This window comes from Calliopsis andreniformis, chromosome 8 (assembly GCF_051401765.1).
Source record: "Calliopsis andreniformis isolate RMS-2024a chromosome 8, iyCalAndr_principal, whole genome shotgun sequence".
In the NCBI taxonomy this organism is placed as follows: Eukaryota; Metazoa; Arthropoda; class Insecta; order Hymenoptera; family Andrenidae; genus Calliopsis; species Calliopsis andreniformis.
The window spans coordinates 5,005,655-5,030,462 of record NC_135069.1 but is presented as its reverse complement, the minus strand read 5'-3'; the positions used below and the strand labels follow the sequence as shown (position 1 = coordinate 5,030,462).

At 40.4% G+C, this 24,808-nt stretch overlaps 1 protein-coding gene across 15 annotated transcripts in view; it reads right to left on the bottom strand.

Moving 5' to 3' along the window:
- LOC143182581 (uncharacterized) overlaps positions 1 to 24,808 on the bottom strand; it is an 81,225-nt gene that overhangs the window by 42,705 nt on the left and 13,712 nt on the right. For 11 of the 15 annotated variants that reach the window (XR_013002482.1, XR_013002478.1, XM_076383661.1 and 8 more), the window contains 16 exons: positions 11,461 to 11,562; positions 11,160 to 11,292; positions 10,823 to 10,986; positions 10,588 to 10,743; positions 10,379 to 10,507; positions 10,109 to 10,306; positions 9,720 to 10,016; positions 9,301 to 9,498; positions 9,023 to 9,169; positions 8,802 to 8,951; positions 8,587 to 8,727; positions 8,356 to 8,511; positions 8,181 to 8,279; positions 7,911 to 8,108; positions 7,648 to 7,831; positions 5,632 to 5,736 (listed from right to left, as the gene is read on the bottom strand). Coding sequence is in view for 10 of the 15 variants with exons in the window: in XM_076383661.1 (XP_076239776.1) it covers positions 5,632 to 5,736; positions 7,648 to 7,831; positions 7,911 to 8,108; positions 8,181 to 8,279; positions 8,356 to 8,511; positions 8,587 to 8,727; positions 8,802 to 8,951; positions 9,023 to 9,169; positions 9,301 to 9,498; positions 9,720 to 10,016; positions 10,109 to 10,306; positions 10,379 to 10,507; positions 10,588 to 10,743; positions 10,823 to 10,986; positions 11,160 to 11,292; positions 11,461 to 11,562 (2,557 nt within the window). In the remaining 5 variants the exon portion in view is untranslated. Of the gene's footprint in view, positions 1 to 910; positions 1,008 to 1,149; positions 1,219 to 2,579; positions 3,120 to 5,631; positions 5,737 to 7,647; positions 7,832 to 7,910; positions 8,109 to 8,180; positions 8,280 to 8,355; positions 8,512 to 8,586; positions 8,728 to 8,801; positions 8,952 to 9,022; positions 9,170 to 9,300; positions 9,499 to 9,719; positions 10,017 to 10,108; positions 10,307 to 10,378; positions 10,508 to 10,587; positions 10,744 to 10,822; positions 10,987 to 11,159; positions 11,293 to 11,460; positions 11,563 to 24,808 lie in introns of those variants that run through there. The other 4 variants (XM_076383660.1, XR_013002479.1, XR_013002481.1 and 1 more) reach the window with 4 other exon arrangements.

The window sequence follows — 24,808 nt, the reverse complement described above, 5'->3', positions numbered from 1 at the left end:
AAACTGTGGCCACTGCGTGAAAGCCCCTCGAGAATGCTGAACATACGTTACTATTCGCGATCATGATGACTGTGCAAGCTCGATTTTCGAACGAGTACGATACAGCATTTATTCGTTATAAACTCAGAACTCGGTACACATTTTCGAATTTTTAAATTTTTTATATTTGAGATTGGAAGTATTCCAATTTGAAAATTTTTGAATATTCAAATATTTTAAGAAGTTGAAATACACGAAGCAACTTTGATTAATATCTTCTAAACTGTTCACCATGTAATGAGTTTGCCAAATTAGCAAACAGTCACTAACAACCGAGTACTGGTCTCGTGAAGCTCTCTTTGTGAGATTAATTTACGCGTCGATAACTCCTTTGTGTCTTATCAAATATGAATGTGCAGAGTTATGGAAGGAATTCCAAGAAATGAAGGAAACAGCGACGAGTTTGTAACGAAGAATATTGTACCATACGAAATCATTGAATGTATTAAATACTGTTTGCTGTCGTAACATATTATTACCAATTGATAATAGAGGAACTTTAAAATTGTTAGTTATTGGTCTTGTAATGTTAGAGAGCCCTTAAGGAATCTAGTAGTTCTACTATAAAAGCCCGAAACTTGCCCATTTTGTCTACAACCTTACCCAATATGAATTCTCCACTCACAGACTTCCTGACTACTAATTAAAACTCACGATCACTAATCAAGCACTTGTCTATAACGTTCCATCCACTGCTACATGACGCTAGGACATAAATACGAAAGCCTGGTTCACATTACTCAAAGCATTTCGAATCGTTTCAATTCGAGCATCTTGGAACTACTTTGCCAATGAGGACACCTGTTGGCTACTTCACTCGAAATTCGAAAGGACACTTCAAGCCAATTTTCTCTACCACCTATCAAACTACCTTCCAAACAATTCTATCAAAACCACGCCAGCCATCACCACGACCAATCCACCGCCAAGAACTCTAACTACACTGGTCCTGGAAATTCACCAGGCCACCAAACTGTTCATCCTTTTTCCTTGTAAATAACCAGCTGTCCTTGATCGAGGTTCCCTCCACCCACTCTACCGACGTTCATATCTTATGTCATGCCTCTGTCAGTCTCATTGCTATGTCACAAGCGAAGATCGCAGGCTCACGTTCGTCAAGGCGCGCAATTGAACGACCCAGCCGCGAGTGGAGCAACGCTTTATGGCCACGACACTTTTGACACGTCCCGTTGCGTTTCGTTATGGATATGATCGCCGACTGCTCGATTTCGCCTCGCGAATGACAATGCCGCGCACTTCCTTCCTACGGTGTCATTCGTACAAAGGGGTCAGGGGATTACTTTCGAGCGGGAATCACGTTGATAAGAGCACGACGGATGGCCATACATCGTCAAACGACGATACAGTTTCGTGACGTGACGATTCGAGCGTGTCAGCCGTGTTGTCTTCTCGACGATCCTAGAGAGCTCACGCATAAACACGCGGCTAATTTTGCAGCGGGTATTTAGGTTTACGCGCTGAAATGGCTGTGGGAATATGTTGAATTTGCTGAGGTACATTAGTGGACTCGTGGCTGCATAATTTAATATGTTTGGTGGACTTAGAGGCTCTTAGAATTCTTTTTTTTTTTGCTGTGGGAGTAGTGGGAGAGGGATGTAGAGTGACGCGTGAATTTGTTGTTAGAGGATTGTTGAATTTATATTTTTGGGTTCGGGTATATTTTATGCTTTGTATGAAATAAATATAAGGAGGTGAAGGACTTAATATAGGCGATGGAAATTAGGGAGATAAGAGAAAGAAATTATAGTATAATGTGTATTCAATTTATGCAATTAACTAATGGTCTGTGGGTCGTTAGAATACTGTGAAATGGGGAGCTAGCAAGCTTTGTTATTTAATAGTTTTCACAAGAAGCAAACTATATAAGTTGAATGTTTAACCTTGATTAACACGTTCAACTCTCTGAAAACAAAGTCGCGTGGCGGGTCTTCCATTATCACTTTGTAAGCATCGGTTATCGCACCGTGCGTGCAAAAGTTAAACGTTCCGCAAAGTACTTTCTTTGCATTCATATTTGATAGGAAGAAAAAAGAAAGTAACATAGAGAAATTTCCTCAAAAACTATTTTTCTCCTTTTCTCAGTGAAAGACAAAGAAAATAAAAATAATAAAAATAACAAATGTATAAATTTATACAGCTGTAGACACCATAGGAGAACTCGAAAAATAAAATGTCCTTCATTTCCATAATTCAAACACACGTGCGCAACAGAGCCACGAGATTATGATCTGCTCTATAAAATCAGAGACATTAAGGCCACGTGACAGATATAATGACATTTGCCAAGATTCTAATCGTAAATACGAAAACGTCCCGTGCCCCAGAAACACGGAAGCACGATTTTGCTCTATCTTTCTCGGATCACTGTTCCATTCAACCCTAAATACCTCCAGTGAACCTTAGACAGTCAATTCATCAGAAACCTTACAAAGTATAGGATACTTGGCTGCGAGTAGTAATCGCGTTAACCCTTAACTGGAATATTATCAGTATTATTATCAGTAACATCAAATATTTACATAAAGTGTCGCTGTTCCTACTGCGTGCACACCCGCAACAAGCCATCTTCGACTCCTTTCGTTTTCCTCGTCCCTTGGCCATGCTTCCTCTTTCTCTCCCAACGAATAAAAGAAAACCGTGGAAAATCTTCCAAAAATCCTCCCCGTAGTCTCAATAAACGATCACCGATCGATATTCTAAGCGAACACCGTGGACGCTCGACGACGTTGACTACTGTGCCTCCAGCAGCGGAAGTTCAGCGCATCGCTGCAACTTTGCGCTCAGCTCGGCGAACACGGTGCACTGACGGTGTAACGTCGCGCACACAGGACTAATTACATCACCGACTCGACTGACTGAGTCGAGGATGTGTGCGTCGGGTCACACAAATTACAAATTAGCTCACGTTATCGCCACGCGTTCATTGATCACACGCGCGCAACTAGAAGAGTTCACTTCACCGAGCGGACTCGAACAGTCTCACTCCTTACGATTACTATATTCCTCCAGGGTGTCGAACCGCACCGTTCCAGGGTGTCGGTGTCACTGAGGTCCACGGTTGCGCAAGTGGCCAACGGCTGATTAGATTTGATTCGTTAAATTGCATTAACCGCCGGCCTGAATGCTTCCTCGTTTCCGCGGTATTTCGTCGCGCTGGCACTGGCGGGGTCAGGAACAGCGACTGAAGATTGATACAGGTTCGACGCGAGGGACCGCCTAACAGAAACGTGACCTCATTCCATGAATCACCAATTTTATAATAGCAACTGCCTCCGAGCTTTTCCGCCACTACTTTATTTACATCCCCCGCTCTGAGCGCTCGCGCCGCTCCGGAAGCGCGGCCAGATGCAATCGGTTGGCATTGAAGACTATTCGCCGAGGGAAAATGACTGGCTAGCCGATACTCGTTGGAGCATATCGTCGGAGGATCTTATTAGAGCTGTTGTCTTACGAGATAGTCGAGCAGTAACCGTGAGATACCTGGGTGAACTAATGAAACGCTCTAGAGGAAGGAGTCGAGCATCTCGATTCAGGATCAGAAGCAGAAGCAGATATTTTGTCGATCATTATCTTTCAGCAGCTGAATCTTGAAAGAAGATACTCAACAATCTCTTGTATTTAGATGTCTCATAATCACCTAGGTATCTGACTAATTTTTACTACCCAGGTATTTCAAGTGTATCACTCCATGGTCTCGAGTACCCAATATTAATCAATAACTTCAATCTTAAAGTCCCCCAAAATTATCCTTATGAACACGTGACAGGCTCCGTCTTGAAGCAAGGAATTTCGAATCGACGAGGCGAACTTGCGCGTCCCATTTACGCCGTGACGCGATCAATTGACGTTAACTGCTGTCGTTAGTGTTGATCACTTTTCCCCCGCCCCGCGAGGGAATTAATTGCGCGGCAGCTTCGAGAACAATGGTAACGAAAAAAGGCGGGAACAACAGGTTTGTTATATAAATTCAGATATTTTTGTCGGGAACAGTGGTTGGATGGCTGCCAGCCAGCAGGGGTTAGGCCCCGCTGCACGAATAATATGGTACAAGACGCGCATCGCCAGTTGCATAACGGGCGGAGAGGAATGCGTGTACGTACGAGAATGATACGTCAAAACAGTCAACACACAGGCTGCTCTGTTCCTGCCGGCTGGCATAATGATCGCGCCACTCGTTATTATGCAAATTGCATTAACAGTAGCAACGCGCCCTACTTCATTAACGGGACCAGCTCGACTGGCTTTATATTCAAAAACGACTGCCACTTCCTCGCTGCGTTCTCCGTTTCCGTTCCGCTGATGCTAAGCTGACAAATGATTGCTAGCTTCGTCTATAATAAGTTTCGAGGAATCGTGAAGCCTTTAGACGCTGATTAAGATCACCTGGTTTCTTGGATCAATGTGACTTCGTTGCACTCTGACTGATTGTGCTAATCACGTAAATGTCGCTTTAATGATAGTCATATTAATGGACTTAATGACGAAGTGAAGCCCGCGACACGGGCATAATAAATGGGCCTAATGAGAGACGCACGAGTTGAACGAGCAGTGAACAGATGATAATGATCTCGTTGAATTATAAGCAAGGATAACGCCACCTCTATGTATACGCCTGTTGCGTGGTTTTTAATGCGTATGCAACTGAGTCATAGCTATGTGTGTCTTACGAAAATAATATTGAAAAATAGTGTTTTCTAAGTACTCTTCTATTAGGTTTCTGAGAAAATGAAGTAATTGTGCTTGGTAAGAGTATGAACTTATTTGACTAAAGGGTTACATCTGAAGAGAAGAAATATAAATTGAGGATTCCATTAGTAAAAAGTGGCTGGAAAATGACCTAATTTTTTTCCACTCTGAGATACATTTACTAATTAAATTTCAAGAGAGAAACTAAGTTTCTACCTACAGTATCCACAGAAAGAATTCTTAAATTTATGTTTCTTCTCGTGCTTCTAAATGTATCCCTTAAATAGTCAGGCGAAACTTCTTTTAAATTTCGATAGCATTCAAAATTACAGTGTACAACTTTCAGGAAAAGTATCAAGACTACTGTTAACGTTCCAAAGCTACGGAGGTTTGAAATTTCGCAGAGGAGAAATGGAGCGACAAGGAAGGTAAACGAAACAGAGTGTGAACGAGTAGCGGTTCAAGGGGAGGTGTGTCTGTGCATGTCTCTGTATTTTACGTCTTTGCGCGTGATAATAGGGTAAAGAATCAGAACTGGAACGAACTCGATCTTCGATTGCAAAATGATCAACGATAGAAGGAATCGAGTGCTTGTCAAAATTCAATGTTAAAAAATATCCACAAACATTCAAATACTTGAAACGTGAATATATAAACATTATAAACATTAAAAAAGTGACACCAAAAGCGGGGACTGGTACGGTCCCTTAAATGAGATTTGAAAAAAGATGAATGATCTAAGGCTCGCGCGTACGCAAGGTATCGCGTGGTACCTCTATGTGCTGATACATGTATGTATGTATGTAATAGAGATATAAATATAGAATGTTTCGCGCACGTGTGATAATGTGAAAGAGTAACAGAAACAGAGTACAGACAACTTACGGGTATAGGTCATTTGGCCCTGGTAGTAAGAACGAAGGTACACGTGTTGCGCGTGTGGAGGCTGCCCGTACACATTCATGGCTGCCATGCCGATTTCATCACCACCTACATCGTACGCCGTCGAGTAAGGTCACTTCTCTTTTTTCCCCTTTTTCTTTTTATCAAAACGCTAATTTTGCACCATAAACACTGTCTCTAAATATCGCTATCACTGGGTTGTTAAGTAGCCGACTTTACGTAGCAGGGGACAAGCCTAGGCAGTTTGTTCGTTTGCTTGAACTTCTTTAAAATGCCTGATTCTAATTACATCCACTTCCACTTTTTTTGACACGTTACGAAATGGAACCTGATTCGAAATTTTTTCTAATCTTTTTGCGTCTATCGTGTTAGATTTTTTTTATTAAGCAAACAAGCAAACCAGTTGAAGATGCTGTTCACTGTAATTAATTTCGTTCCATCTAAGTCAATTGGAGAAATTTAGTCTACGATACTTATTGTTAGATAGCACTATTGTACAGATCTTACACAAATAACTGAATCGTGACTGGTCAATTACATTTAAATTTGAAAATATCTTCGGATGGTACTATTGTACTAAATTGATGCTTTCTGGATATTAGTTTCTGGTTTACTACTGATACTAAATTTTGTTATCTGTATAAGGAGTCAACTATGTTACTAAAATGATTCTGTTAAATGCTCCTATGGCAGTCTAAAATATTATACACTTCAATTATTACTGAATGTTATGTATTTAGATATCTAAGCGCTATGCATCTATTTGGATAAGTAACGTATGTTCCTTAATAATAGCAACAACCCAGTGAACATATGCTAAATGCATGCTCTTGCAAAATGAATGTAACATAAACGCAACAAGACAAGCAAATAATATGACCATCTAGCACTTCGACTGGAAATCGAAATCGGAAATTTGGAAAACACTTATGGCTCTCTAAACACTTTTTCCATTGTTCAATATAAGGCGCCGTAATTGGTATCTGCGATCGAATTCATGGGTACCTATCAGTGTAAAATTGTAAATGTTTTGCTTCCCTAAAATTGGTCGTGTATTTGTGATTTTTTGAATGGGTGTGACATATCAATAATTTGTATAGAAAAGGTCAATGTAAGGTTCATAGTACACATTTTGAAAGGTTCTCATTTTGAAAAATTTTCATGCTCTAAATGCATGCACTTTAAGAAGAACTAATAGATTGAAATGTGATGTAGAAAGTGCTATTTTCTATAATCTTACAATGTTTCACACTTGTGATAAATTGCAATTTACATGCAATATGTGAATTTGTAAATAAATATTTCGTTCGTAAAATGCTATCGAAATATAAAAACTCGCGGAAAAAATCGTACTTTGAGGTACGAATTACTACAGCAGTGAAAGATATTACGTAAAATACTAACCAGTAAATGCTTATTTAAATAATGCGCCAAATAGGCACAAAACATAGTGTTTAGTACTGTAAAATCGTATTGTCATAATTAATTATTAGCTTCCTTTCAGATGAACATATTAATTCTTTTTTATTCGAAAAAATAATCTCATGCAATTATCTCTAATATGCTTAGTGGCTCATTATTATATTCTGAGTGTGTAGTTATTGTTAGTATCCTTGTGTATATGTATACTATAAGCTGCTACACTATAAAAAGCGCACATAACAAAAGCAGACTTATATCGCAAGCATATTGGCAGAGTACTATTGCCTATACTATAAACTCCTATGTAATATTCCGAATAAAACTGCAATATTTCGAATAAACATTTTTAGGCGTAAATATTAAACACCTCGAATTAAAAAACTAATCAAGTTAAAAAGCTAATTTTGACTTCCACACGTAAGAAAACATTGATCGAACTGATTTTTAAAATGACTTTCTTTTTCGAAATAATGTTACTGCAATGCTTTTTGGCATCGGAAACAAATTTAAGAAGATCACGAATAAAGCAGTAACACAAGTCCATATTAAAAAAATAAGAATAAAATAAACACTTACCCCCTTCGTCTTCGCTATCGCTCATAAATGTTTCCTGCATCGATTCAGGAGCCTGGACTCTATACTTCTCTTCAATAGTAACTGTGTGTGTTGTTGTAATTATTGTTTCTGTAACTACTTTCAAAGTCTCGATGACGCTGATGTAACCAAGTTTTTGTGCAATGTCCAGCGCAGTCTGGCCATTCTGTAACAGATAAAACGGCTCATTGTAGCACTGTAAAATTGAATACAGATAATATAACACGCTCAAGAAATCAACTTACATTAGTCGTAGTGTTCGGCTTAGCTTTACCCTCCAATAATAAATTAATCACTAACGTGTGACCCTGTTGCGCGGCTTGATGTAAGGGGGTGTACCCTGCATTAGTGCTACTATCGACAGCTGCACCAGATCGCAAGAGGAATCGTACCATAGCTGCTTGACCAAAGTGTGATGCCACGTGTAATGGAGTATAACCAGCCTAATAACCAAATAATTATAAATATTTCTTTAATATCACTAATAACATTCAGCATAATAGGATGCGTCGTACCTTTGTTTTAGCATCGATCTGAGCACCATTTTTGACAAGAATAGAGGCAACGTTAACTTTATCCTCTTGTGCGCACAAGTGAAGCGGCGTGAGGCCATTCTGTAAAGTAAAATTATTCGATAAAGTAATGGAACGACTTATTAGATTCCCTTTGCTACACTTCACTGTGTGCTACCTTAGCTTTGTGATTCGTATCTGCTTTGTGCTCAATTAGAAGTGTTGACATATCGGTGTGGCCTTCTTGTGCACTCAAATGTAGCGGCGTAAATCCTGCTTTCGACTCCGCATTTGCCTTTGCTCCGTACTCTAACAATGTAGTTGCAATATCCATCTATGCAAAACAATATTGTTTAATTATCAAAAACATTCCAAATAATTCTCTTTATATATGTCGTATTTCATTTACCTGATTCTTGCGTGCAGCAATATGCAATGGTGTGTGGCCATTTTTGGCCATAGCATGAGGCGATGCACCTTTATCAAGTAAAAGTAGCGCTACATTTTGGTGGTCATAGTGGGATGCCACGTGAAGTGGAGTCACTCCGTTCTACATTTAATTAGCAACATTTTAGAATTCGCATAATTTCATCTGAAATAACACAAGGCAAGAGTGTCGCTTACCTTTCCCTGAGCATCGACTGGTGCATTCTTTTGCAGCAACAATCTCGCTACGTTCATGTTGCCATATTTCGCTGCCAAATGCAAGGGAGTGAATCCTTTCTTGGTCGTCGCGGTAAGCGATGCGCCGTTTTCTAACAAAACGGATGCAACCTACGTAGCAACACAAATTATTAGTTATAAGTTTTAGCAGATGTTTAAACCGCAGTAAAAAAATGGCGTACCTCTTCTTGACCTTCTTTAGCAGCTATATGAAGCGGAGTGTACAAATCTTTCGTCGTAGCGTCTACGTTTGCACCGTGTTGAAGTAATAACATTACAATATCAACGTTACCCAATCGGGAAGCAACATGTAATGGAGTTTGCTCTTCCTACAATATAAACAGTATATCAGACAAAGCTATTTTACTCACGATTCGAGACATAAAAACAATGTCCAGAAAAGTAATACAAATGCAGAATAGAAAGATAAATGATAGTGAAGGTTGAAGATAATCTTTACCCTTGCTCTGGCGTCAACTTGGGCACCGTTTCTAAGTAGTATCCTGATAATGTCAGTCTGATTGGCTCGGGCAGCTAAATGCAGAGGCGTTTCGCCTCTGACGGTTGGTATATCGGGACTAGCTGCATGTTGCAATAAATAAATCACTATGTTCATGCACCCCATAAAACTCGCTACGTGCAGGGGCGTCAATCCAGACTAAGCAATAAAATAAGTCTGTTATTACTAACAAATAATAATCCTTTCCGTGTTATTATATCCCGAGTAATCTCTATTCTGAATAATCCATCCGTTTCTAAACTGCTGACGTTTTAGCTGACACTAATGCGGATGGAACGAAACTAGTACAAGTACTGTCTATCTGATGTAACTCACTGAACTACGAGAAAAGAATCAATAGCGAACATGAGAGTAGATACCTCCGTAGTGGCAGCGATGCTGGCTTTGTGCTTCAAAAGAAGCTCAACAACCTTCAGTCTGTTCTTCTTGCAGGCGATGTGAAGCGGGGTAAAGCCGTTCAGAGCCCGCGCGTTCGGATCGGCGTTTCGATCCAGCAGAAGCTTGGCCACTCTAACGTGCCCGCAATGAGCCGCCACGTGTAGCGCTGTCAAGTAATCTACCGTCACTTCGTCTACCGGTGCACGATGATACAATAATATCCTTGCAGCGTCAAGGTGATCCCCTTGAGAAGCCATGTGCAACGGGGCAAGACCGTTCTGTCAACAGAAAGCAAGAGTCAATCGACTCGGTCACAGGCGGGCAGACCTTTTACCTGCAACGCACAAGTGCATTCTAGTAACATTTTCACCTTTGTCTTGGAACCGATCGGTGCTCCCTTCTCGATCAAAATATCAACGACCTCGTGATGGCCAGACCGAGCTGCGCAATGAAGGGGCGTCAAGCCATCTCTCGTTTTCGCGTCGATATTCGCTCCCTTGCTCATCAGCAGATTTACCATTTTGATCTTTCCCCACTTTGCTGCTACGTGCAGAGGCGTGATATTGTGCTGGGGAATAAAAACGTGGGTAATGAAAGCTTCACTTTTCTAATTGCAGATCTAAATGCACTTAGGTAGTACCTTTGCCGCGAAATTAACATCTGCTCCTCTATCGTACAGCAAGGAAGCAATTCGGTCGTTGCCATAGTGCGCGGCTATGTGCAGCGGCGTGAAACCGCTTTTCGATGTTACATCGGGATTGTGATCGTTCTGTAACAGAAGGTAACATTATTCAGTTAGTTTCTGTTCAGTGATCCTGAGGGCCTGAATGACAAATAATTACGACATACTTGTAAAAGTAGGGCAGCCGCCTTGCAGTCGTCTTTCTTAGCAGCGATATGGAGGGCAGGCAGTCGAACTTTGCCACGAGTGTCATTTTCCAGCAGGACTGCAACTACTTTGTCGTGACCCTGTTGCATCGCTACAGCTAATGGGGTAAAGCCATCCTACGAATAGAAGTAGAGCATACAGAACTGTATCAAATAAATTTTTCTGACTAGAAATTCTAGTTTCGGCGTTACGAACCTCGGTAGCCAAGGTCTGGTTGGCACCTTTACTCAGCAGGTACTTGACCACGGAGTCATGGTTCTCCTGGGCAGCCATGTACAGTGGCGTGAACCCATTTTGTGACTGTGCATTCACAGAAGCACCTCGTTCCACGAGCAACTGTACCACCTCCTCCTGTCCAGCTGCAAAATGATATCGATTTATAAATTCTTGACATAGACAGATTGCCTTCGAGTTACATGTATAAACTATTTTATATTTTATCCCCTCTCTGTGCAATTGGGAATAGAAGAGTCCTCGCCCCTGACCTCATAAGACGTATACGAAAGATAAAAGAATGGCAATTACCACTCACCAAGAGAAGCTATATGCAATGCTGTGTTTCCCTTTTTGGTAGCGGCATCGACCACTGCGCCACGATTGAGAAGCTCTCTGACGATTTCCAAATGTCCATCTTTAGCTGCCAGGTGTAATGCGTTCAAGCCATTCTGTAATTAATGAATCTTATATCCTCTAATCCCTAATACTATGATATCTATTACAATACAATATAATATCAGACTCTCTTTTTAATCCTTAATCCCTATCAAACGACATTCCCTCCACAAATAACGTAATTTTTTCTGAAAATTGAGACTACAACGCTATCAACTTACAGCGTTTGAAGCATTGATATCCACTCCCGACTCCAGGTACTCCAAAACCTTCTCCAGCTGGCCAGCACGAGCTGCTCGAAGGAATGCTGTGCTCGGATCGCTCTGTAAACAGAAGCAGGAGCCACTATAACTGGAGCCGCACTACAAACGTTGAACTAATAATAAAAGAACCAAATTAAATTGTACGAGCATAAAAGTAACCAGTTGGTTCTGTCTGATAGACTAACAAGCTTGGCTAGCTAACGCAACGATAGTTTCGATGTTGTTTTTCACGGTCGAGCATTACGCGTGTAAGTTCAATCGCTCGTCACATTTTTCTCTGTGGTGTGCCCAGTCGAGCAAAAAATGTATGAATGCAAAGGGGACATTTGTCAGAAATGGCAGAATGCGAAACTAAAAAATAATCAAGTTAAATGTAAATTAAAATAAATTTAAATTTTGCAATTTTTGTAAAGGGAAATCAATGGAACTTTGATTCCCTTTGGATCGCTGATATTTTTTGTTGCTCCTCTTTCCGTATCATCCATAAAACTTGCAAAAATTATTAACAAGATTTACTGTTGAAATATATCTACTAGACAACAATCTACAAGGTACTCAGATTTCTCAGAGCGTAATTAACTAACGGCACAGCGGGGACACGCTAGATTCGCCCCGGTGATCGTTAATCCATCAAATTTACACGCCCTTAGTCATATCGTGTTCCACTCGCGGGGATCGAGCACAATTGGGATTAATCTAAAGGAGTAGGTACGCCAGTTGTTTTATTACGAATCATATAGCAGATGAGTAATTAATATAGACCGTGGGGCGCCATGCAGTCTGGGGAAAAGACACACGAGAGTCCATCTTCCTCCTACCACAACTATCTCCTTCATCCTATTTCTCGATCAATTTTTTCGCTTCTGCTGCTTCGCTTATTCATGTTCGATCATCCACCTCGGCGGCGACCACTCTGCTCGCAGCTTGCAACTGGTTCTGTAAGTTGCAACGTATCGTTGCATCCTCAGCCCACGCACCGTCAGACAACAGCATAAATACGACTGAGGGGGAGAATATTGTTGCAGTTCAAGGTAACGAGACGAGCACTGTGGCAGACTCCTGTCTGGGCTGTCCCTTTTATGCGGGCTCAAATTGGACCCGAGAACATGGCTCCTCGTGCAGCTTTAACTTGTCAGGTTTAATGCTGCTACTGCAGGATCATTTGACTCTGGCTACTCGAATGTAATTGTATCTGTGGTTTTAGTAGTATGTACACTCCTACTTGGAAGTATTAGGACATTAAGTTGATCATAGGAATAGTGTATGTGTATTACATGAAAATATACATTCCATAAATACCGAGGATTTATCGGAATTAAAATCACTGTGGTATTTCAAGCACACGTAACGTGGCAGTGTAATTGTTAATATATTTTCTTCAATTTTTATCCATACTATCTGCAATCATACTTATGTCAAACTTATCGTATAATTTATTAAAAGTACCCTTTCAATATCAGCGCGTTGCATCTCGGCTGTTCAGTGAAACGCGAAATCAACATGATTAAATTAAAAAGAAGAAACTGCACGTGATAGTATCAGATACGCATTGCGTAAGCAAAAGAAGTGACTGTGTTCATCCCGAGAAGCATAAAACCTGTTTACAGGGGTACATTGCATAATCCAACGAATCCATTCAACGTGTCGTGTCAGTAAATTCTGGACAAATATCTGACATAATATTGCGTCAATTGGGAACCTATTTTTATGTGCAGAATAATAGCTGGTAACGTAATCCCTTGTTTAACCTTAAGAGAAGTGCATCGCTAGAAGCAATTTGTAAACAGGTTTCAAGGATCTATTGAATATCATAGAACACAATGACAGAAGACTAATTAAACTTCCAGTAGATAAATACCCTAGACTATAATCAATGCTATAACAGAAATAGTACAGTAGATTCACTGAAATTTCATTAGATGTACCTACAATAAAAAATTTTAATATTAGTAGAGTATTTCAGTTAATCAACTTCCCTCCACGATTAATAATCTCATTTTTCAATCCTCAACATTTAGAAGGTGAAACTTGCTGCACTCCATTTTCCTATCTTTTAAAGTTCAAGTTGAATATAAAATTTCACTTGCAGCTCATGTCGGGCATGGGTCAGCCAGAAATTTTGGTAGTATTCATCCAGCGTCACCTACACGTGTAATTTCTCGATATGCATATGTATTTCCCTATCGCCGAACGGATCGGCGGTGTGCTTAAATCCGCCAGTGCGCGTCTTGTATGCGACTCGGGTGCAAAGAACCTCCTGCGCCCGCAAAGTCCTCCCCGTCACGCTTTAAATAATTCAGCGAACCGTTACTCCGACACGTGGATAGGTCCCTTCTGGTGTCTGTCTCTACCATCCTCTTTCACTGTCTTAAACTACCTGCGCCCCATCCCATTTTTCTTCGAGGTGCGCTGCATCTTCCGTAGAACGACGACAAAAGCCCGAGACGAACGCCGGTCAACGCACCCGTTACTTCTCCTTCGCTGAGAAGACACGTTCGCTGGGGGCTCGAGTGGTTCTCGTGTTAATTGTTACGCAATCGTTTCCACTAAATATTTATCGAGACTTTCGTATGATTATTCGATTAGCGTTTCCAGTATCCGAAAAAAATTGAAATAATTTTTCCTCTAATTTTTATGTGATTAGAAATATATAGAAATATATAGTATAACTTGTTGATGAGGAGAACTCATAGAAGAGAGTATTTATTTTAGTATGAACCCCTACATGTGATTTATTTTTAAACAAACTATCTTCTTCTTGTCGGAATTATAGACTATATTTCTTGATATTTGAAGCAATTTTTTTATAAGCATGCATAAGGAAGTACCTCGAGCTAACCAACTCAATACTTACAATGTTGTAAATGACAAAGTGGAGAAAATCGTCAATGAAGTAGTTTGCATTATTCACAAGAGATTACAAAAGCAGTAATAATGTATTGAAATTCAAATGTATTCTGAATTTTGATAAGAATAAATTGGAGCATTGAGTGAATGAATATATAATTTATCAGCGTCAAATGGCATTAAAGCGTTCTTCTGTACGAACGTTTACAGTTGAAAGTTCAATTAACACTACAAGTGCTTTCTTCTAATCCTGAAACGCAAGAGGAACCGGTCGTCGGTTTTACTTTCTTCGTTGGGATCGACTATCGAGGTACAGAAGGGTCGGTTTCTATTTACAGGTGTATGCCAGTGACACGACATAGTTTTCCTTAAATGGCCTGCGCTGATTGGATACCTTCGTTTGCACTAGAAGTGCATCGTACGTATCGACGTTCTCTTTGAAAATGACAGTGAAACGGATACGTATCTTTGGATATTCCTTCGAAAATTGTGCAATAATTGTAAATAAATACAACGATGAGTTGCTCTTGCGTAAGGTTTGCATTCAATGGAAATTCAAAGAGAATAATATAAATATTCTTGAAGAAGGAATTCGAGGAAAATTTGTTGCAAAGCTTTTATGTCAGAGACTTGTTTAATCTTTAGGCTTAAATATGACGAAGACGATAGAAATTAAATAATTTTAATTAATGAATAATTAAGGATCTTTTTAATTCTCTTTCACTTATCATATTCAGCTTCAGAAGTCGATCAGAAAGATATAATCTTCCGAGATACAAATTGTCAGATACGAGAAACAGATCTGAAGTATTACTATCGATTATCCAATTTACGAACCCCTCGAATTTTCGAGGGTTTCTACCCACAAGGAGGGATGCCGCGTAAGACGATATCAAATTTTTACGCGTTAAGATACACTAGCTGATCCATTCTAAGAAAACTGTCTCAGGCTAATGGCTCACGCTCAGGTGAGTACCCTTGCTTGCTGTCTGGCCAGCGACGCTTTAAGGGCTTCTACAATCCCTTGGGGAAGATGAAGAAAGTCTAAACATAGAACGGCGTCGTCGTTTAAGATGCAACTTCAAGACAGTCTCAATTCTAGTCCTTCTGCATTAATATCCGAGAATAAACATGACCAGCCCGCATATTACAACTGTATCTTTCAGAGAAATGGATCATCTTCAAAAACATACACAAGCGGAGATAGAAAGATTCCTCTGTGAAGATATTGAAGGATTCTCACCACTCGAGAGGCTCTCTTCGAGATACGAAAAGATACACATAAAGAACTAAATTAAATAAGAAATTTTTTCAACATTTTTGACCACAGATTATAATTTGAAATTATTTCTCATAACAATTTTTTATCATAAAAAATGATGAAAAATTCAGTTTGTCTGTTTTAGTGACTCTGATGTTAAATAATGTAACAATTTCGACGACTCCTTTTTGGAAAGCCTCGTTGTCTTACTTTTGTGGAACTACTGTGCATTAACTATGAGGATTAATTTGTTGTTAGGCTTCGACGTTTCGAAAAGTGTTATGACGGCAGGCATAACAGCTATGCGTCCCGCTGCAATTTCTGGCTGTGTACCAAGCTAACTATAGCTATCCCGTGTACCAAACGGACTCCTGTAGCCATAGAACGCGTACGAATGACCGCGTCGGGTTCACGTCGAGCGACGCAGAGCGACAACCGGAAATACAGGTTGACGCGGTGCGATCATACGGTCGCCATTCGATACTGCAAATTATTCAAGGCCCTGACCTCACGAGCTATTTTTAAGTGATGATGTCCTTTCTGCAGATATTTAAATCTCTGTATTGTATTCACCTGCATTCTTGATACAGATAAATCAGATTAAATTAGAAGTGCCTCTCATAACTTTGAATCAATTAAATCTAATATTACAAATTGCACAAATAATTTTCTAAAATATAGAGCAACTAATCCTCAAAACAATTTCGAAGTTATGATCTGCCATGTGTAACCAAAAACAATTTTAAAACACCTTTTAAATCACTCTGAACTAATTCAACTCAAATTACGAGCTTCGAAAGGGAAGTAAAGGGAACTAAAGTTAAGGAATGGTATATTAATCTGACCAATTAAGAAATTGAAACTAAGTCTCCATATAAATTGGAGCCGTGCCTGAATTTCTACGGTGTAATATTTCGCTGAATATTTGAAAAGTAAACCGAGCATTTCCACTTTCCAATTACCGTCATTTAAATAGTACTCCATTTCAAAGACACCGAGGCGGAAGTGGACGCAACAGTTCCCCGATTTAAACGACAAAGGAGCCTCTACGGTTTCGAGCCCAACTTCGCCAGCCATTAAACTAGAAATCCACTGATACAAAAATCGTGAAAGCAGCGGAGATTCGCTTTTTCGAGTCAGCTACGAGAACGCGTGCAGAGCTGGTCTCGTTTCCACCGAGGAACAACGACGGAGAGCGAGGTTTCCGTCCATGTCAATGGACTTGGAGGAAACTAAAACGGCGAGGAAATTAAAGCGCGCGGGGACCAACGCGAAGGACAGTAATTAGAAGTGTAACAATGGGAAAAGGAGGCCGAGTTCATTGACTGTGTAACAGACGATGGAATAAGGATAACAGGAACCTGGAGAAACGAAGCGCGCTGAGGAAGAAGAACCGAACGAAGCGAGTTAAATCGATGGTCAATCGAGCTTATTTTGCGACAAGATTAATAATGAATTACTAGGTCATAGCATCGTCGGACTCGATAATATTATTTGGACGAGGTGGGTTTTCTGTGATAAAATTAGAGTCACGAAATCGATGAAAATAACCAAAACGGTTCTGAATTGTTTATTGCTGAATATTTAGTTCGATGTAATTTTGTGCCTGACGTATTACGCTGTTTTAAGATTCAACAGATTTGGTGTTTGCTCAGGTGCTTCGTGGTTCACTATCGTGTGTTGGGATATTTCGATAGTGAAACAAAAATATTTGAGCAGCTCGAGAAGAAAACTTCAGATAGTAAAAATTGTAAGAAATAGTTTCGTCTGGATTATGGAACGAGGTTGCTAGATTTACATTGATTTATAGTGCATGAATAACGTGTTAGGATTATGCAGGAGGAATAGTCGTTAAATAAATTCTGCAGTCTGAGCCTTCGGTTTGCTATCTAATCTTTGGGCATGTAATAATAATTCTGCGTAATCTTTTTAGTGAAAATGAGTCCAGTAGATAGTGCAGCAATAATCTCAACGACGATATACAGCTAGATGGAACTAATTACAGGGTAGCGTTTAATCAGGTCTTGTTGCCACTGTGTCAACAAGCAGAAGGAGGTTTGGCAAGTTCATTGTTTGGCTCTGACAGCTATTTCGTGAAACAGACTGTCGGCCGTTGCCACCGGTTGTATAATTAGTAATGGTTGTGTTAGAATTAATAGTGAAATGTCAGCGACGTTGATGTAACAAATTGCTGGTAGCGTAGGACGAAGCACAGGGCACAGTTATACGCACTGAAGTGATCTTCGTTGCGTGTAGCAAGGATATATCAAATCAGGATAATTTTGTTTGCTTGTGAGACGATATAGATTACCTTAAGTATATTGAAATATGAGTCCTTCATGAACCAATTTTCAGTCATGGGATCTGAACCCCAAGACTCCCAAGGGACTTAACCCTCCATTAGGATTTAGCCCTAAAATTCTTCTATTCCCCTTTGCTAACCCCCTTTCCCTAATCTCTTGTCCTGATTCCTATACAGTATTTTGTGTTGGCCCAAAAGTATTTTGGGTTGGTCCCCTTTTCCTGGTCATTAATTATTCCTCATGATCTCTACACCCTTTTTGTACCTTTTTTCCCTCTTCTAGCCTCATGATGATCTCTACTATTCTACTTCCAACCTAGGCCCTAATCTAATAGTCCACACACGCTCCACAAACTCTAGCACCATAGAAATTATCTACGAAATGCCCTTCCAAACAATACCCAATAAAAATTGCTGGAACTGTTGCACAGTTTCCTCTTATTCGACCAACGAAGCCGAAAAGGCTTCCCTGGCTTCCTCAATTAACTTTATCAGCTGAGAATCCTCCTGAGGCAAGGTTCCCGCGAGCCCTTGCAGGAAGGTGCTTCTCACGAGCGAGTCTAAAGCGAAACAATATCTTCGTCGATGATCTCCCTTGACTTCACGCCGTTTATCAATGAAAATGACACGGAACGACTAATGTATGCGAGCCATGGGAACCGAGATACGAGGGAAATATGACCTAATCGCGACACGCGCTTTTTATACTACACTCAATTCCTGTGTTTATATTTAACGTCACGTCATTATTCGGTGCACAGGCGTAAAGTGTTCGGGTGACTTTAATCACTGTAATTAGGGGTTAATGGTAATGTAACAGGATGTGTACGCATTCTTGGGTTCAAATCTGATTTGTTAGCTGTCGCTCAGGCCAAGTGCTATTACATACTTACAGCTAGTGTTTGGATGAGAAAATAATAGCTAAGCCGAGTCAATTTTCTATTCAAACCTTCCTTTTCCAATTAAAAATTATTAAGAAGTTAATCAGCATGTTTGAAGAAAGTGCAACTACAGATTGCAACAAGGATCGACGAAACATAGAATAACAAAAGTGTAACAGTTTCCAAGGGTTCCCAAGTCTGCCAAAATCCCCAAAAAATTCTGAATAAAATCCAGGCATCGATGAGAATGAAACGCGCAAGGTCGCGAGATTTCAGCGCCCATAAGGACGAGTGCTCTTTAAATAGAAATGCGTAAACTCTTTAAATACTCGATGAAGAGGCAGGTTAAGCTTGCGCGCATGAACGATGCCAATCAACCGAGCTCCTATCGAATTAATTCAACCGATGCCCAAGTTTCGCTTTCGGAATCCCCCTTTCTGCCTTCGCCCATCGTCCCATCAAAGCGCCGCTTGCATAATCGCGATATGTTAGAGACGCATGACATCACGTCCAAGAGTCGTAAGCGAGTTGAGGTCATCAGGTGACCAGCTGCCTCGATATTACAGGTTTTTACAATTTCGCCTCGGCCTCGATCCTGGCCAACGTCACAGCGTCAAAGTGCGTGGAAGGGAGATATGACGACGATTGAAATGAAAAAGTCGATCCACGAGTCAGGGTTTCCAATGAGATTTAAAAGGTAGGTTTCGCACGATTACGCGCCAGTGGATATAAATAGAGAATGAAGCCGAGCGAGAAAATGTGGATTGTTGGTCTGTCTATGAAGGGAAGAGTTTCCCTTTGACGCATTCGCGGGGAAAATTTGATAAGCGGAGAACATTGTTTGGTGCACGCTTGATGAATGAAACAATCTGTACATTAATTAAAATAATGACTTTAATATTATACATTTAGTGCTTCTTGAATTTCCTACAAAAACTGTCTTTACTACTACCCTTATTTATTGGAATAAATTTCTTGTTCCATAAATGTATCATAGACATTAGCTGCAGTAGCTAATTACTTATCACAAATTAGTTTTCTCCGTTTATGTTCAATGATAATGATGTATTGATAATGAAAAAAATCAAATTGTTGAACGCGTAAAAAACTCGTTTTGAACTTTCTATCTTGAATAGTAGGATGCCCAAGATTATATCGTTACCGTTATAATAGTCAAGTACCGGATACATTCGCTCAAGAAGCATTTACTTCCTCGCTACCACTGACTCATCAGCAATCACCGAAACTTCACATTCACCAAACTCCTGGACGTGTCCCAAAAATCGTAAAATCCTCTTTGCATCGTAAAGAAAGAAGGAACTAGTTTGACGATACGTGTCGAAAACTTTATGGGGTGATTTTATACCCCAAAATAAAGTGCAAATCAAGAACAACGAAATCACGTCCGAGGCTTCATTATCGAGGTATTAACTATCGAAGATACACTTAAAATTCGCGTGAAGTGTGTCTGACTTCGAATCTCATTCTACTGACGCTACTGCGTCTGACCTCACTAACGTACACCACCAGCAGTAGAATAAGTCTCCGAGTCAGACATGTTTCTCACGCACTTTAGATGTATCTTTAACGACATTTTACAGTGTAAAATCACTCCTTAAAATTTCTGACACCTATTGTCGGACTCCCCAAAATCGAAGATAATTGCTCAATAAATTAACATGAATTAATTCCTCGAAATAGGAATTGACTTGTACTGAGTTTTCGGAGTACAGGACTTGATTTTCTCTTTCTTTCATTTTCGAAAAAAAATTCCGTACAATCCTCTCAATCAATTAATACCCAGAACACATGTAAACGAATCTGTGAGTCACTCTATTAACCAAACATTTTAACACCTCTATACTAAAAACCAATGACACCACAATCCCATCACAAATCTGAGAATTGTTCGCCTTCCTGAAGATGTCATCCATACCCCTGCACAGGACCTTAACAAAATTCTTAGATAGTGAGTCAAACGATGCTCCAGCGTGACAAGGCTCGATCACCATCCAAGATGATAGTATGATGTCAGTCCCATACAGTCGGACGGAAGCGCTCCCGTTAAATCGTTTAAATGTTTCCTCTGTCTGTCGTTGGGACATTCGGGGTGATTGTGACTGACAGAGGTGGTTCAATGATTAAGCGAGTACTCAGAAACACTCGGCGGCGACAGTCTAGGTGAAGGTAGATCGCGTGATTTATACATCACCGCGACAAACGTCGAAAATTGGGTCACGAATTGTTGTTCGCTCTTCGTCGCGCGTCCCAATTTTTCGACTTGCCCGTGCGCGACGCGAATGCAGACGTGAGTCATCTCTGAACTCATCGTGCAAGGGTGCACGGTTCCCCGAAAACGAGTGGCAGCGAAGACGCGAATCAGCTAAGGTAATGCCAGCTCGTGGATCCAAATTTGCAATTTACTGTACCAATGTGAATAGACCTACTTCTGAAGGAACAAGAGTAGATCCAGAGATCTATTATGAAATGGGATGGGTGGGTTAAGTCAGCACCAATAGAACCACGTGTACTTCTTTCAGCGAAACACGCCTTTCGCAGGCACGAGAATCTGTTTGTTCCTGAAACTCGAATATATGTCAGTTTACTTTAGCGAGCAACGTAATCTCTTCATCGCCGCCAACACGTCCTTTTCATTGGGGCTTAATTAAATGTACGGTCGACACGCCGGAGGAAACGAGAACAGGAGAGCTTCAACGAGAGACCGAGGGGGACCAATGAAGAACGCGTTTGAAAGGGTCGAGGTCGTGTTACGAGCGCATGCGTCTCGTACAAAACGTAGATATTTCAGAATTTGTCGATTCAAGTCGATCCGTGACGACACGGTATGCATTGCGGAACAACTTTTTCCATCAGACACGCTTCGGCTCATTATTGACGCGACTCGATGTTACTTTTTTCGCCTGGCTTGTTGCGTGACGGGATTTTTGTATTTTTACTGATAATAATGATAGAAATGGAGGTGGAGGGAATACAGAAATTGTTGATCAATCACGTGTTCTATCCTTAGACTGATATTCATTTCCAACTTCAAATTGAATATTTGAATTCAATTTAAATATTTGAAAATATACGGTAGATGTTCTTGTAGAGTCAAAATTGAATTAAAAATTGAAGAGGAATAGCTTTCAATTTAATTTAAGGAGAACTGCGGGGATAAATCGCTGATGTCTCATCCCTTTCAACCTTTTTATCTCCGAAAGTAGGCTAAGTAAATAACAGTGCATAAAATGGATGGGCAAATGAACAATTTAGCGCGAAGGACTCCGAAGCTTTCAGAGATGCGACTTAAAGTAGGATAATCTTATCCTCGTAAACAATAAATCCATCTTGGCGGCGCGTTTATGGCACATTTTCGACGATCAGAACAGAGAGAATCAAGGTGAACGATTTCGCTAATCGCTGCATTATGCAGTTTGAAATGTAACCTTGAACTACAAAAGAGTTTTTAAACCCTCAAGTGGTGAGATAGGGTTTCAAGGACCCTGTACAATTTCTAAACAAATTGTAACTTAGTCCACGAAGAAATAGACTTCAAACTGGTAGCCTGTAAAAAAGTAATTTTCAGGTGTGCAGAAATTCATTTCACCAGTTAAGGGTCAAGAGTCAAGAGGGAGATCAACGCGTCCATGACATAGCCTGTGATTAATGGGTGCCATTTATCTTAAATTCTGTTTCCGGTTCAACGTGGCAAGACCAATTACGCAATATTGAGGTCAACGATCGATTACGTCTCATTTATAATTTATGCAACATTTATGTCGCCTAATTTTAAGGTCAGACGAGATTTCAGCCACAAAGTAGATCACTATGCAGCCACCTTGTGTTGCAACCTTTTGGCGCTACATTCACGTCTGAGGCTTAAAAAAAGTTAATCAGGGGACGAAGTATGATAGATTTTCTTGGAAATATTAACATATTTTGTAAAGCTACATTTCCTTTATTACAGAGAGAGTACCTAAATTTGTGAATTTTGCTATTGTGAACTATGCTTTGCCCATTCCTCTTAAGTCACTCTAAAAATAAAAATTTGTTGAAAATATAATAATCACCTACAGGTATATTTTCTTTAATATTCTAGCTTCATATGCGATAAAACTTACTTCTCTACTATTCAAAGCACGTAGTATACTTTATTTCCATTTTATCAGTGACTCAACCACATTTACATTTCAAAGTATTCCTATACTACATACTTTATCTAATTGTACCTTAACGTTTATCCCAATCTACACACTACTACCTCCAGAAAACTAGGTAACTAAGCTTCTATAGAATCCAAAGTCGTCACAGTTTATTGGAACGTGTCAATAAAAATATCGACCGCGGGGTTGTCGTCCCTCCCATTGCGTAACCCTATCTCCCCTCGAACAATGTATCTAAAAACGTCCAGGCACCAGTAAATCCAAACAAAATTACACCCAGCTTTTCCAGCACACCCAGTTCCTTAAACCCTCCACTCAAACAACAATTAAAAACGAAAAAAACCACGAAAACCCTTCCTACTCTTCAACCCATCGCCAACTTTCCAAACACGCAACCTCACCAGGGGTAAAAAAGAATCGCCTGTCAGTCTTCGTAGTCTAGGGTTTCTCGCACCGCAAGAGACGCTTAGAAAGTCGGAAGTGTAATGTATTCCAGGCGTCAACCACGACGTGGAAATCGGTGTATTGTATGTCGATTCCAGACGGTTTGCAATGGGACACTTCCGTGGTGTACCAGAGAAGCAGAATAAGGGCAGGTTCGGGGAGGGTGGGCAGAGCGAAATGAGAGAAAAAGAGCGGCGAAAGAGGAAGAAAACATGGCAGAAAGCAGGGCAGGGCTGCGGTGTATGTACGCGGGCAAGTAGTCGCTACATGTATAGGTACATGGGTATATGTGGGACAAGCAAGATGGAGCCTGGAGGTTCGGGTCGATATGAACGCGGCAGCGCTATTGCAGCAAACCGCCCCCTATTCCTGTCGTTCCGCTTACCTCCTTCTTCGCGTCCTTCCACCGACTACCCTTATCGCCACCCCCTCGCCCCTCTATCGGTCAATCGCTATCGACATCGTTGCTTAATTAACGTCGCCAGACAGGAGCACCTGGGTATGTATCGGATGGACAGATAAGGGTAATGGATAAAATATTGAAAAGGTTTTGCTCGCTGCTAGGGGTGAGTGGGGGTGGAATGAAGTGTTAATGGGAATGCAGTATTTTGTAGTGTGTTTAGTTCAGCGAGGAGTAGCGAGCTTATAGAGAGAGAAGAGAATGTAGTTGAAATGGAAGCGAGTGAATGATAAAACTTTTGGACTTTAGGACTTTAGGACTTTAGGACTTCAGAAGTTCTCTTTTGAGTCTCGCCTTCTAAAGGGTGCTCCAAAGTGGTCTTCAGAATTTTCGAGTTATCAAGAGTTAACACGTTTGCTTTTCTACAGTTTGTCCGATGTTTTTAAATATAAATATTCATATTCTGTAATTCACTTAAGTTGAATTTTATTTCGTGCTCGAGGATTTGAAGAATTCTCTCTCTGTTGTTACTTATGCGAGTGAGTCTACAATAAATCACAATTTTCTAAAGTACTAGTCGACTCTCCGTCTCCAATTTTAATATCCCCCGTATCATCCAGAGTTTAGAGAGCCAAAAAGGAACGACGTTATGAAAACTGGCAGGAATGCTGATGGAATTCACATTTTATTTTACCGCGAGCAAATTGCCCGCGCTTCATAACTTTTAATGAAATTCCACCCCCCTGCTGTGTACTCTCGCTCAATTACTTTTTGCCGTGTAAGGGGTCAAACCTGATAGGAACAAACGTATCAAAATAAGAAGAGAGAGACTGACATTTGCACACGAGCGTCGCGAATCGATGGGTAATCGAATTGTCTAGCACGATAGAAATACTCGGGGCTTCGACAGCGACCAATCAGAGATTTGCCTAAAGCTAAACCTAATCGCAAGTCTACGGTACTTTCAGATACTGCAAACTACGCGAAAGGCACTGATAGAATACTCTT